General features: G+C 43.0%; 1 protein-coding gene across 4 annotated transcripts in view; it reads right to left on the minus strand.

Annotated features, from left to right (window-relative positions):
- Window positions 1-13148, minus strand: part of arid1b (AT rich interactive domain 1B (SWI1-like)) — a 717470-nt gene that overhangs the window by 516510 nt on the left and 187812 nt on the right. For all 4 annotated transcript variants that reach the window (XM_039748144.1, XM_039748142.1, XM_039748145.1 and 1 more), the window contains exon 3: window positions 9687-9821. In XM_039748144.1, the coding sequence (XP_039604078.1) occupies window positions 9687-9821 (135 nt within the window). The remainder of the gene's footprint in view (window positions 1-9686; window positions 9822-13148) is intronic.

Genomic DNA, 13148 nt, shown 5'->3' on the forward strand with positions numbered 1-13148 from the left:
TAACTCGGAACTGCCAGAGTCCCTTTCCTGTAGAGAATGCAGTCTTAGGTCGAGCTTCAGGTGTTAGCGGCACCTGCCAGTAGCCACTGCGCAGGTCTAGTGATGAAAACCAGGCTGATCCTGCCACCAAATCCAGGGACTCATCAATGCGAGGCAACGGATAGGAGTCCTTGATGGTTACAGCATTTACCGCCGATAATCAACACAAAATCGCCACTTGCCATCCTTCTTGGGAACAAGGACCACAGGAGAGACCCAGGGAGACTCAGAGGGTTCGATAATCCCGCCTGTCTCATTTCCTGCAGAATGTTCTCAGCTGCTGTCTGTTTAGCTAGTGGCATACGGGGGCGCTGTTTGATAGGAAAGCACTCCCAGTATTGATGTCATGCTGCACAAGAGAAGTCTGGCCAACATCATCTGCAGAGGTAGCAAAACGGTCCCTAAAGTCATGTAATAACTGCCAGAGCTGGCGCTGTTGCTTGTGTGTTAACCCTTTCCTGTTGGCATTCCAAACAGTGCTGACAACCTTCATTACTGGTACGGGTTGAGTGATGTTAGTAAAATAGGCACATGTTCTTCTTGGGAGCCACCACTGGTGGTTCCCTTCTGCCTTGCTGGTGCCCTAACAAGGGAGTGTCCCAATGCCTTGAAGATACAGAGTCCCCATCTGAAGATCTATTCGCTCCAACTGCTTGTAAGAAATCAAGTCCCAAGATACAGGAGTTGTTGATATTAGCCACCCAGACATCCTGCACCCACTGCTTCTCAGCAATACAAATGTCTACTTGTGCTCTGCCTAACATGGGGTCATCTCACCTGTAGCTGTCATCAACTTAGTAGAATTGGCTGCACATAGGACCGCCACATCCAACATGTCAGGATGGATAATAGATGCAGTTGACCCTGTATCCACCAGTGCCTTGCATACATGGCGCCAATCAAAACTGAAAGGTGACAGTAATCTCCCTCACCCAGCTGACCAACAGGGACTGTTCTTGGGGCCAGCGTTGTCCCTCCTACACTGGTCCCATTTCGTTTTCCGGTACAATGCTTACTTGGGAGTCCTCTTGTTTAGCCCTACTGGGGCAGTCACGTTGCAAGTGTCCATGTTGTCCACAGTACCAGCAGCGGGTGGGCGATTAGGCGTGAAGGATTCCTGAACTTCTGTACGGTAGTCACTGGAGCCACTGCCTCATACTTTGTTCTACATCTATGGCCTTAGTTTGGTGGATAGCTTCTGGTCTCCTCACCTTGGTCGACTCTGCTGATGGAAGAGGTACTTGGCTGTAACCCTCTTTAAGTATTTGTTCTGCCTCCTGGGCTGCGACAAAGCTTGTTCCAAGGTCTCAGGCTTAGCAAAACGGACCTGCTGTCGGAGATATGGTGGGCTCAAACCCGCAGAAATGCCTCCTTAGCCAACTCTGCCTGCACGGATCTGTCAAAATGGGGATAACCCGTCGCACCAGAGACTGTACATCTGCTGCAAATGCCCCAGGGCCTCAGTTGTCCTGCGAACCCTCTGCTCCAGCTGTTGTCTTATTGTAGTCACAGCTTCTATATGGCCAAACCGTCGCTCCAATGCAATTTCCAAAGCATGGGCATTTAACAGCTCATCTTCTGGCACATCCGTCAGAACCACCAATGCATCACCATCCAATGCTGCAGCCAGCTGCACAGCTTGGTCCTCCAAACTCCAGCCATTTGCCCTGGCAATCATGCGAAAACGGGTGTTGTATGCTTCCCAAGACCCAGTTCCATCAAATCTGCCAATCTTTAATACAGTCCCACCCATCCGTTGTGTCTTTATTTCATCACTCACATGCACCGCCTCCCTAGCCGCCCTCAGCCACGTGTTGTCCATGCAGCGTAACAGTTCTGTGTAGCCACGGCGCCTTCGCAATCCTTCAGCCAACACGCTTATTGCCTCTCCATCTACGTGTGCCAATAACTGCCCTGCTCCATAATCCTCCGTCCATCCGTGCGTATTTGCTAAATAAAGGAAGCGCTGTTTGAATTCGGTCCACGCCAACACACTCGGAAGCGCTGCAATTCTTTCGTTTCTATCGCTCCGTCCGCCTCGCATTAAATTGAGCGTCTTCCATAAAATGGGGTCGCTCTGCAGGCTCAACAGCATTCAGCCTCATAAATGCAAACTGTTCCGAAGGAGGCTCTAAGTCGCCCTCTTGCTTCATGCGGGCTGAAAACCTGCCCTCCTCCATGAGTGCTAACTGCCTAGGCGAACTTATATGCGGCGTGAACGCTTCTTTAAATACACTCTCACCCGGACTTTGACTGCTGCTTCGTTTCATTTCCACACTGTCGCGACTCCGTTTGTCTAATAACCAAATCCCACTTCTGATCACCAATGTGACGTCCCGTCGAATAAACACACTCAGGAGCCGCTTGTCCGGGGAAGTCTTCCAAATGCCGACTGGCTTTTTATTCAATATGCCGCGATATAAACGGTGCCCTACAACCGCCCGTTGTCTGGGTCACGGGGACACCTCCAAAATAACAAAGACTAATCACCTTTGTCCTTAAAAACAGTTACTTCCCTTCTTTACACCTTATGCTGTTCTCCTCACTTTCTCCAGTCTCTGCAACTCCCCCTTCCGGCCACACCACCCCTTTTTATCACGCCCCATTAATTAACCCGGATCCCTGTCACTCATCTCTCTCTAGGGAGGTGCCCCAAGCCCTTACAAACAGGGTTCCCCCAAGACTCCACCCCAACACTGCTTCCCTTCCCTTCCCTATAGCCCATGCAATGGCAAGACACGTCACAATATATTAGTGTATTGTATCCTTGAGCAACAGAAAAAAATGTGCCAATGAAACAAAATTTAAAAAGTTGCAAAGCTGCTTGTATAGACTGTTATACTGCATTTAGAATGGAAAGGAATTCAAAATAACAAGACTAGGGTCATAACAATAAACGCATAAACAATGTAAACAAGCTCTGGACATGAACCAAAAATCATAGTCAGCAAACAGTGCAGAATAATCATAGCCAAATCAACAAAACATTAATGATAACGAAGAAACTGAATTGACTCACAAGAATGAAAACGTTTTTACATAAGATCTATAAAAGATCTGCAACCTTGGATAACCAGGAGGCGTATGAAGCAGATTTTATACTGTTAAAAAAATGACTCCTAGTGCCTTACCTAGCAATGTCATAAGAACCTTCAACAAAAATGGCACTGCCCATAACAAAACATGGTGCCACTGATAAATTTTACTTTTTTTCAACATTGTTAAAAACATGTTGAAGTACAAAATAACTGTAACTACTGGATTGCTTAGTCTTCAAAAGCCAGAAAAATGATGTTAATTTTATTTTTTCAAGATCAAGGAACCAACAGACAAAATTTAAATTGCAATGCATATCATCACAACCATTTCTTCCATACTCATGTCCTGACTCAGCTGCAGTCACATGGAAGACAGTACTGGAAAGTAGAGATGATAGAAAATGGTAGCCTGTCATGCTTAAAAGGCAAAATATAGAAGAGCACCAGTGAATAAAGTCATAACAAAAACAATTATACATAGAAAATAAGAGGTAACTATTACCAGAGTCAAAAGTCCAAAACAAAATTCATAAGTAAAATGCATCAACAGAAGCAGCTTTCACAAAAAGACCCACCCTCAGCATTTCAAGACGAGTCAGCATTCAGATTGATCATGAGTGGCCTCATACGGGCCAATACTGGAGTGAAGTGGCAGAGTGAATGAGCCAGGGGTGTGGTTTCAATGGTAGTCACGCATTTTTTCAGATCTTGAAACATGCAATATTCTTCCAGAGTTTTTATGTGTTAGCTTTACTTTTTTATTTTTAAGCCATTTTTTAAAGAAAGCAACAACAGTTAATCAAAACTATGGCTCACAAGTGGAATGCATCCAATAAAACACAGATGTCTCTTTCTGATTATTCCATTTTTGTTTTAACACTTAAAAGGAAACATTTTTCAGATTTTTTTTATTATGGATTGTGGTATTTTAGGACCCACTTTTATTTCAGTGGGCTCGTCCTAAATACTTGTATATCTGAAATAGAGCCGTTTTCCTTATTTCCTTAGCCTGTTTGGGCAGATGTATCTTTACAGACAGGTTCACAGACAGTTTTGAGCTAGGTTAAGGAACTTTAGAACATCAGAAAAACTTTCAATGAGAACAGTCCATTCAGCCCAACAAAGTTCACCAATCCCCTCCACCTTATTCCTCCAAAACATTCGGTTGAGTTTTGAATGTACCTAGAGTACTACTGTCCATCACACTACATGGTAATTTATTTCAGGTGTATAGATCTTTATTTGAAGAAAAACTACCTAAAATTTGTATGAAAACTTAAAACAGAGATGTAGTCTTTTATAAAGTATAGGTGATCCTGATGATTTTAAACAGGTACCAGAAGAAAAACATGCATGTCAGAAGTCAGGCCAAAATTATAAATCAAAAGTGAAACCAATCAACCTCAAAAACAAAAACCTAAACTGATTTCGACCAAGAAATTAAAAATAAACCAAAATGATGGGAGTGGAGTAACACCTGATGCTTCAGGACCTTTATTTCCTGATGTGGCACAACTCAAAATGAGAAGAAACAGCTGCAAACATGAATTAATCACTGGAACTTAGAATGTAAGAAGCATGAATTTGGGTAAACTGGAAGTTGTCGAACATGAAATGGAACACATAAAGATTGATAGTCTAGGCATAAGTTAGCCGACATGGACTGGTTTTGACCACTATGAATCCGATAATTATTTGATCTACTATGCCAGGAATAGGGAATTGAATAGGAATGGCGTAGCATTTATCGTCAAAAAGAACATCTCAAGATCTAACATGAAGTATAACACAGTCAATGGCAGGATTATATCCATATGTCTACAAGGAAGACTGATTAACATAACTATTATACAAATCTGTATAGGCCAGGTGCTAATTGTGCAGCAGACGATCAACTGCTTATATCTATCTATCTATCTATCTATCTATCTATCTATCTATCTATCTATCTATCTATCTATCTATCTATCTATCTATCTATCTATCTATGTAAGTTCAAGTTAAAATTGAAGAAAATTAAAACAAATCCACAAGAGCCAAATTATTACTGAATTAAGAGGTCATCTTAAGAATAGATTTGATGCGTTGTCCACAAATGCTCGAAAACCAGGTTAGTTATGGAACAACATCAAGGACATCATACATGAAGAAAGCAAAAGTCATTAAAAAGAAAGGGAAGAAAGAAAAAAGAAAAGTGGATGTCAGAAGAGAAGTGGTATGTGCATATATCAGAGACAGTGGTCCGCCCTCTGACAACATTGCGATGTACTTGTATATGTGCTGCGAGTGTTTTAGATGTATGTCCCACATATAAAGCTGGGCATGCACTGCATGATATACTGTATACTGCGTTTCATATCTCAGCTGCAGATTTCTTGCTTTTGCCATTAAAAATAACTGTATTTATGCTCTACTTTAATGCCTGATCTGGAAAGGATGTGTGCTGTGGTTTGTGATACACCACAGTGATAAGGAAGACTGCACAGATAGAATGGTAGATTGGGTTGGTGCCAATTTTTTGCTGAGGCCTGGGGTGTCCTATGCAAGCACTGTTTGATAAATGTTTTGGACTGGCTGTTTGATGTAAATGGAACTGACAATGTCTTTCATTCTCTTTAGTTTCCTTTGTATTACAGTGTGTGTGTATATCTTTCTGAACAATGTCTTAACACAACTCTATTTATGCGATAAAGGATGATTGCTACCAAAGTGTAATATTTGGCCCACATAACATTCTTTGTGATAAAAACTTGTAATCAAAGTGGTGTTGATAATTCTTTCAATGGAGATGTCTAGGAAGTTGATGCATCCATTCATTCTCTTCCTATGGTGAACTGACTTTCAGGGAATACTGAGTTGATGCGACTGTGGAATTAATTTAGCTGGTCGCTTTTTAATATGACAAATGTATTGTTGACATCACATATCCAAAGTTTAGGTATGAACTGAGCTAGAGCTATGCTTTGAAATCATTGCATAACCAGTTCGGCTAAGAGTCCTAAAAAATGGAAGTGAATAAAAGACTATTTTAAGATACATGATTCATTTGTTCTCTTTGTGGATTTCTAGCTATAAATATTCACTTCTGTATATAATAAATTTGTTAAAAGTTCAGAAATGTCAAAAGACAGCTAAGGATCAAGTCAAGTCAAGTTGGGGAGCATGCACTGGTACAGTGCGTTGCCGCACCCACTACACAACGAAACAACTCGGGATCCCGGTTTGCAACCCCCCAGGCAAACGCACAGTCCAGCCCCACCCTCCGGAAATGACTCTCTATCTTCCGCAGCCAGGTGTTACGTGGGCGACCCCTTGGCCTGGTCCAGCCACTCGGGTCCCCAACAATGAGGCTCTTACGAGCCAGATCACCCTCAGGGAAACGTGCCACATGGCCATAGTGCTATAACTTACACTCCCTTATAATGCAGGTAATGTGCCTCATTCGGGACTCCATGAACAACCGCTCATTCAACACAAAGTCATACCAACAGTACCCAAGGATTTTCTGGAGGGACACAGTACCAAAGCAGTCCAGTCTTCGTCCCAGGTCACTGGATAGTGGCCATGTTTCGCAACCATATAGCAAGACAGGAAGCACCACGGAAGACTTGGACCTTTGTCCTTTTGCATAGATATCAGGGGCGGCACATACCCCTTTCCAGCGACCTCATGACCCTCCCCATGCACTCCCAATCCATCTACTGACTTCACAGGAAGAGTCACCAGAGACATGAATTTCACTGCCAAGGTAAGAAACCTCTCGACAAGGTTGACACTCTCTAAACAAACAGACACACTGCTAATGGCTGTGCCAAAGAGGTCATTAAAGGACTGGATCTTGGTTTTTATCCAGGATACTCGCAAGCCCAGACACTCAGACTCCTCACTCAGTCTCTCGAGCACCAAGATCAGAGCTTCCATTGACTCTGTGAAGATCACAGCATTGTCAGCAAAGTCAGGATCCGTGAATCGTTCGTCACCAACTGCTGTCCCACAGCCGCTGGACCCCACGACCTTGCCCAACACACAGTCCATACTAGCATTGAACAGAGTAGAAGCAAGAACACATCCCTGACGAACCTCAGAATCAACTGGGAAAAACGCAGAAGTCCTGCCTCCACTCTGCACAGCACTCACAGTACCAGTGTACATGCCAGCCATGATATCCAGCAACCTTGAGGGGATCCCATGAAGCCTCAGGATGTCCTACAGGGCAGCTCAATCAACTGAGTCGAACGCTTTGCGAAAATCGACAAAGGCTGTAAAGACACTTTGCTGATATTCGCGTTTGCGCTCCATGAGAACCCTCAGTGCCAGGATGCGGTCGATGGTAGACTTCTTTGGCGTAAAACCAGACTGTTCTGGTCGATGGTAGGTGAGCAAGTGATCATGAATCCAATTGAGGACGACCCTAGCAAGGACCTTACCTGGCACCGAGAGCAGTGTTATCCTCCTGTAGTTGCTGCAATCTAGCCAATCACCATTCCCTTTCCAGATAGGGACGACAAGTCCTGTTTTCCAGTCAGTTGGGATGATGCCAGTCTCCCAAATGGAAGCAGAGATTGCTTGCAATGCCAGGAGGACAGCGTCACCACCAGCCAGGAGAAGTTCACCCCGGATACCACAGATCCCTGCAGCCTTTCACCCCTTCAGCTGGTTCACCAACTGTGCAATCTCAGTGAGACTGGGTGGTTCACAGCTAATCAGAGGATCAGCCTCAAGAACCGTGGACCCAGAGATATCCAACATCCTAGCTGGAGGATCAGCTTTGAACATCTGCTCAAAGTAGCCAGCCCAGAAGGTCACAACTGCAGTGTCATCCATAAGGACCGTTCCATCTCCAAGGAACAGATTCAGATGTGCGTAATGCTTTCATTCCTCTGTAAGAAGGACGTGGGTCGCTAGACCTCAGATGGTGTGTCACTTGCTCATAGATTCTTCTAAAAAATGCCTCTTTAACTGCCCTCAGAGCCCTCACAGCCATCCTTCTCAGTTCCCGGTACAGACCAGAGTTGCCATTCAGCCATGCGCTGCGACTACTCTCGATGATATCCAGAGTGCCCTGCGAGATGAAACACCTGCTTCTGGGAACACCGGTAACACCAACACAACCCTCAGCACCCTTCAGGGTCTTGTCAAAGAAGGTCTCCCACATCACATTAGGATCAGCAGTGTATCCAAATCTGAAAGTTTCTCACACAAACTGCATGCAAACTCATTAGAAACAGCCTGGTCTTGGAGTCTGGCCAAGTTCAGGCTCATTTTCCTAGTAGGTGGTAACCTACTGGACCTAAGCTGGATCCTGAGTAGCAACAACAAGTCTGTGGTCAGAATTCACAAACTGGGCACTTCTGTAAACCCTGCAGTTTTGCAAGAGCCTCCAGCATCTGCCCTTGAGGATGTGATTGATCTCCTTCACCGCACCACCAATATTGGAGTACCAAGTCCAATAATGCAGTTCAGGGCACTGGAACCAGGATCCAGTGATTCGCAGCCCCTGACCTTTTGCAAAGTCAAGGAACATGGAGCCACTTTCACCATGGTCACGAGACCCATGGGGACCGAGACAATATTCATTGTCATCCCTGTTAGTGCCAGTGGTTACAATGAAGTCACCCATGACCAGAGGAGCGTCACCTTGTGGGCACCCATCAACCACCGAGCGAAGCTGCGAATAAAATGTCTCCCTCGCCGAGACATCACTGACCACGGTCAAAGCATACACTGAGACAACAGACAAGGCACCAATCGAGTGCCGTTATCTGACTTCCATAATATGCTCGTTGAAAGGAGTGACATAGGACACCATCGGAAGAAGCCAATCCGCTACAGCAACAGCTACTCCCTGAGTATGACAGCCATCAGACTGACCAGACCAATAAAAGGTGTATCCACATACAGAGATCTGGCCAGTCCCCGGTCTGCGCACCTCAGAGAGTGCTGCCACTGAAATACGGAGTTTACGCAGCTCCACCGACAACAGAGGAAGATGATCATCTTGCTGGAGAGACGAGATGTTCCATGCGCCCACCCGTATGGGCCGCCTCAAATTGGACCCCGAGTGCTGCCGTGCTGCAGGCGACGCCTCAGCAACACACCGGTTCCGATCCCCAACAGACCCAACCCTGTCGACTCTTTCAGGGATGGGGCTCCCGAGGACTTTCCCCCATCCTCTTCATGATGTGAGCAGCCTTCCTTTGGGCGGCTGCAGCAGAGGAATCCTTTCTGTAGTCTCTGAGCTTTGTGAAATTTTTTATTTTATTTTAAGGATAATCACAATATTTTTTAAGGAACATGACTATGATACACACACATATATAGGACCAGAAATTATTCTTTAGGGATGCCTAATTTTTTGCCTAACGAAAAAGTTGAAAGGTTGACTGCATTGGAACACGGTTCTAAACTACATTCTGTCCTTTAACACATGAGAAGCTAATAAATAACTAACACTGAAGGATTTATCTGTAGGGTCAGGATCATAGAGTTATAGAAAAAAACATGACTCAACAGTAAGCTCCACTGACAGCATATTGTAAATATTTCAAATTTGGAATAGTCTTGCCTGAAAAATATTGTGAAATGAAGTGATTCATCAGAAACACTTACCTGCTGAGGTGGAATTCTCTGCTGCATATATGAAGGTTGTGTTGGAGCCACAGGTTGTTGGGGTTGGCTGTAATAAGTCTGTTGGCTTTGCTGGCAGTACCCACTCACACCTTGCTGGGTGTACTGTGTTGGCATCTGCAGAAAAAAAATTAAAAAAAACAAGTGATAGGAAATAAATACATTTGTTTAATTGTCATAACATATTTCAAATATCAACAGAAAGCCATTGTGCAGGTCTTTATTGTTAACAAGGTTGAATTTCAGAAGAATAGAGTGTGGCTTCCTGGGTTTGAGCCCTGCACTGCATTGTCAATATGAAGTCTGCATATGTTCGGCCTTTCTTTCAGGTACACCACTTCTCTTACCACATCCCCAAAGAAACAAATGTCAAGTTAAATGACTCTGTGTGAGCGTACTTGTATGCAATAGTGGGCCCTGAGATGAACTAGCCTTCTATCCAAAATCATATTGGCATTGTGCCCATTGAAGTGCAAGAAGTGCCTCCAGCTCTCTATAAATCTAAATGTGATTATGTTATGATGATAGAAGGAATGCTAAATATTTTGTCTTGCTAAAGATCATGCAGTGAGTTTAATGGTTAACATTAAAAAAACACAAATATTTGTTTTGTTACCTTAACCCATTATACAAATATAACCAGGCAATGCTGGATACATTGTATTGTTTTATCAAAATCTGTGGCCAGTTGACAGCAAAACCCAAGTACTGTACTAATGTACACACACAAGTCAATGGTATTTTACGTGTAGCCATGTATTTAGAATGAATGATTCTAGATCCAAAACATATATTCTTTAACATATATTGAGAAATGTAAATGAGAAAATCTTTATACATCGTACAATGTAATGCATTATAAAAATCTGTTTGTCTACTTATTGATAACAATATCATCTACTACTAATGGCACCTAAACAGAAAGCTGTAGCATACAGCCATGGACTGGGCAGGCAATATGCATAGTGGTGACACAATTATCTGTGAGACAAGTAAAAGTACCCTCTTTGTGGGATGCCACATCACACATTTCAAAAGCAGTGTGGCCTAGTGGTTTGTGTGATGCCATGTAAACCGCAGTGTTGGAAATTCATTCCCACTTCCGTCTTAGAGTGAGATTCTGACCAAATCACTTAACCTACTTGTATTCTGATTATAAAAGGTCATGGTTTTGAAAGCAGCCTTACGAAATAATATGTAATAAACCACCATATTTTGTATAAATAACACAGTAAGAAAACACTACAAAAAAGTATGCCAGATACATTGAACTGTATGAGCTAGAATAACAAGGGCAGTGAAATTCAATTGACACATACTGTAGATAGAAGGAAAACATTTTTTGTCTCTAAGGAGAAATTTAAAAAGTAGAATGTTTTGCCTATAGAGTAAATTCAACATATTTAAGATAATTAGCTGGCTCCTTGCAATTTGTGATCTTATAGTATCCAACTAAATTCTGTAATTTTTGGTCCATACAGTAAAGAGAAAACCAAACACATACATCAATGTCACAATGATACTGACCCCCCCCCCTTAATTTCCATATATTTGTGTTGTTGAATGGGCAACAAGGTAATGCAGTATTCACCACACAATTGAAACAAAACAACTAAGTAAATAAATAAGTAAAGAAATGAGTTTTGTGTGGAGTGCATGTAGATTACATGTGACTCTGCACATGGATCCAACGTTGTGGGGGGGAGACAATTACAGGCTACAACATAAACAATAATACTTCAATATGCCCACATTTGACAACCCACCATTGACAAAATCTATTGCTTGAATTTAGAGACTGGTCATTTGTATGAAAAGATTCTGCACCAGAGGACTATAGTGATGGTTTTATTTAAATAAAGCATGTTAAGGAGCCTGGTCGTCGATAAACAATGATAGCATGGTGTTGACTTCTTGCTGAAATGCATTACAGCACATTTAGGAGGTTTATTTTTGATTTTATACATTTATAGGAAATATTTGTGCTATTTGAAATAACAGTAAGATCAATGTAGATTCTTTTCTTAAAACATGTATATTTGTAGTGCTTCAAACAAACTGTGGTATAGCGGCCATATGGATTTAAAAAACCTGACTTTGTTCGGAAGCCGCGGACCCGCTATACCACACAAACCACAACACCAATAACATCTATAATACTTCCTCAACTAATGTAGCATAGGAGAGAAAGACACAACAAAATAATCAGTCAACGTAACAACATGACTGTAACTCCAGTCTTTGAATGCATTGCTAAAGACTGATTTAATTCATAGTATAAGTATTTCCCAAATACTTTAGGCACCTAAATAAAATGTATATGTTTATGGGGCTGCTTTGCTAGTATAAATGGGAGAAGTTATGTTCTGAGGATCTGCGCCAACAATCGGAAGGTTGCCAGTTCTAATCCTGTAAATGCCAGAAGTGAGGCCCTTAACCTGCAAATGCCTTGTCATGGGTATGGCGTTAATTTCCATCCAGCCCAGCAAGTAGGTCCTCCAATGTATAGGGAAAACTTTGTGGGCACACCACAGGGCACACACACACACATCCACAAACCAATCACACACTAGGGACAATTTAGGATCGCCAATGTGCCTAACCTGCATGTCTTTGGACAGAGGGAGGAAACCCACACAGACACAGGGAGAACATGCAAACTCCATGCAGGGAGGACCCAGGAAGCGAACCCAGGTCTCCTTACTGTAAGGCAGAGCGCTACCACTGCACCACCGGCTGGCACTTCAGCCACCGTAAAAAAAACTCACACTGTTTCAGTGTGGGGCTGAGATGTCACCCTCTGCACTTGGGTCCCAATCCAGGCGGTTCGTCGTGTGGTGGGTGTGGTGACTCACTAACAGTGCATGTTCCCAAATCTCTCTGTCTTTGCTAGTGGTTAACCCACAATTTATTTTTTCCATTTTTATAAAGACTGCCTTTCATCCACTGATCATCATCTTGTTTTGATTTACAAATACAGTGCTATAATGCAATTGTTTTACCCAAGGTGCACAGAAAAGTTAGGTGATTTGCCCAGGGTTCCTCTTCTGGTCAGAGGCTGGAACTGAATCACATCCTTGTGATTTAAATTCTGATGTCTTCATGTTCTGGGTATTCAGGAAGGCATATGTTTCTGCCTCTACATCACATAATAGCGAAATATCTGGGCAAATGCCACAGCATTAAAATGAGTGCCTGATGATCCTTAAAAATGTTACTGTATTGGAGGTGTGCTCTTATTGTATTTTTAGAGTGTTGCTTTTGGTTTAGATTATGTTAATGAACTAGTACTATTACTAATATGACTACCCAGAGCATCCACTGACTCAAACTGTCCAGTCCCACCCTCCAGAAATGACCATCTATCTGTCACAGTGAGGATCCTAAGAGCCATATCGTCCTTGGGGAATCACGCCACATGACCATACAAAGTCAAAGCAGCAG

The sequence above is a fragment of the Polypterus senegalus genome, chromosome 3, assembly GCF_016835505.1.
Source record: "Polypterus senegalus isolate Bchr_013 chromosome 3, ASM1683550v1, whole genome shotgun sequence".
NCBI lineage: Eukaryota > Metazoa > Chordata > Cladistia > Polypteriformes > Polypteridae > Polypterus > Polypterus senegalus.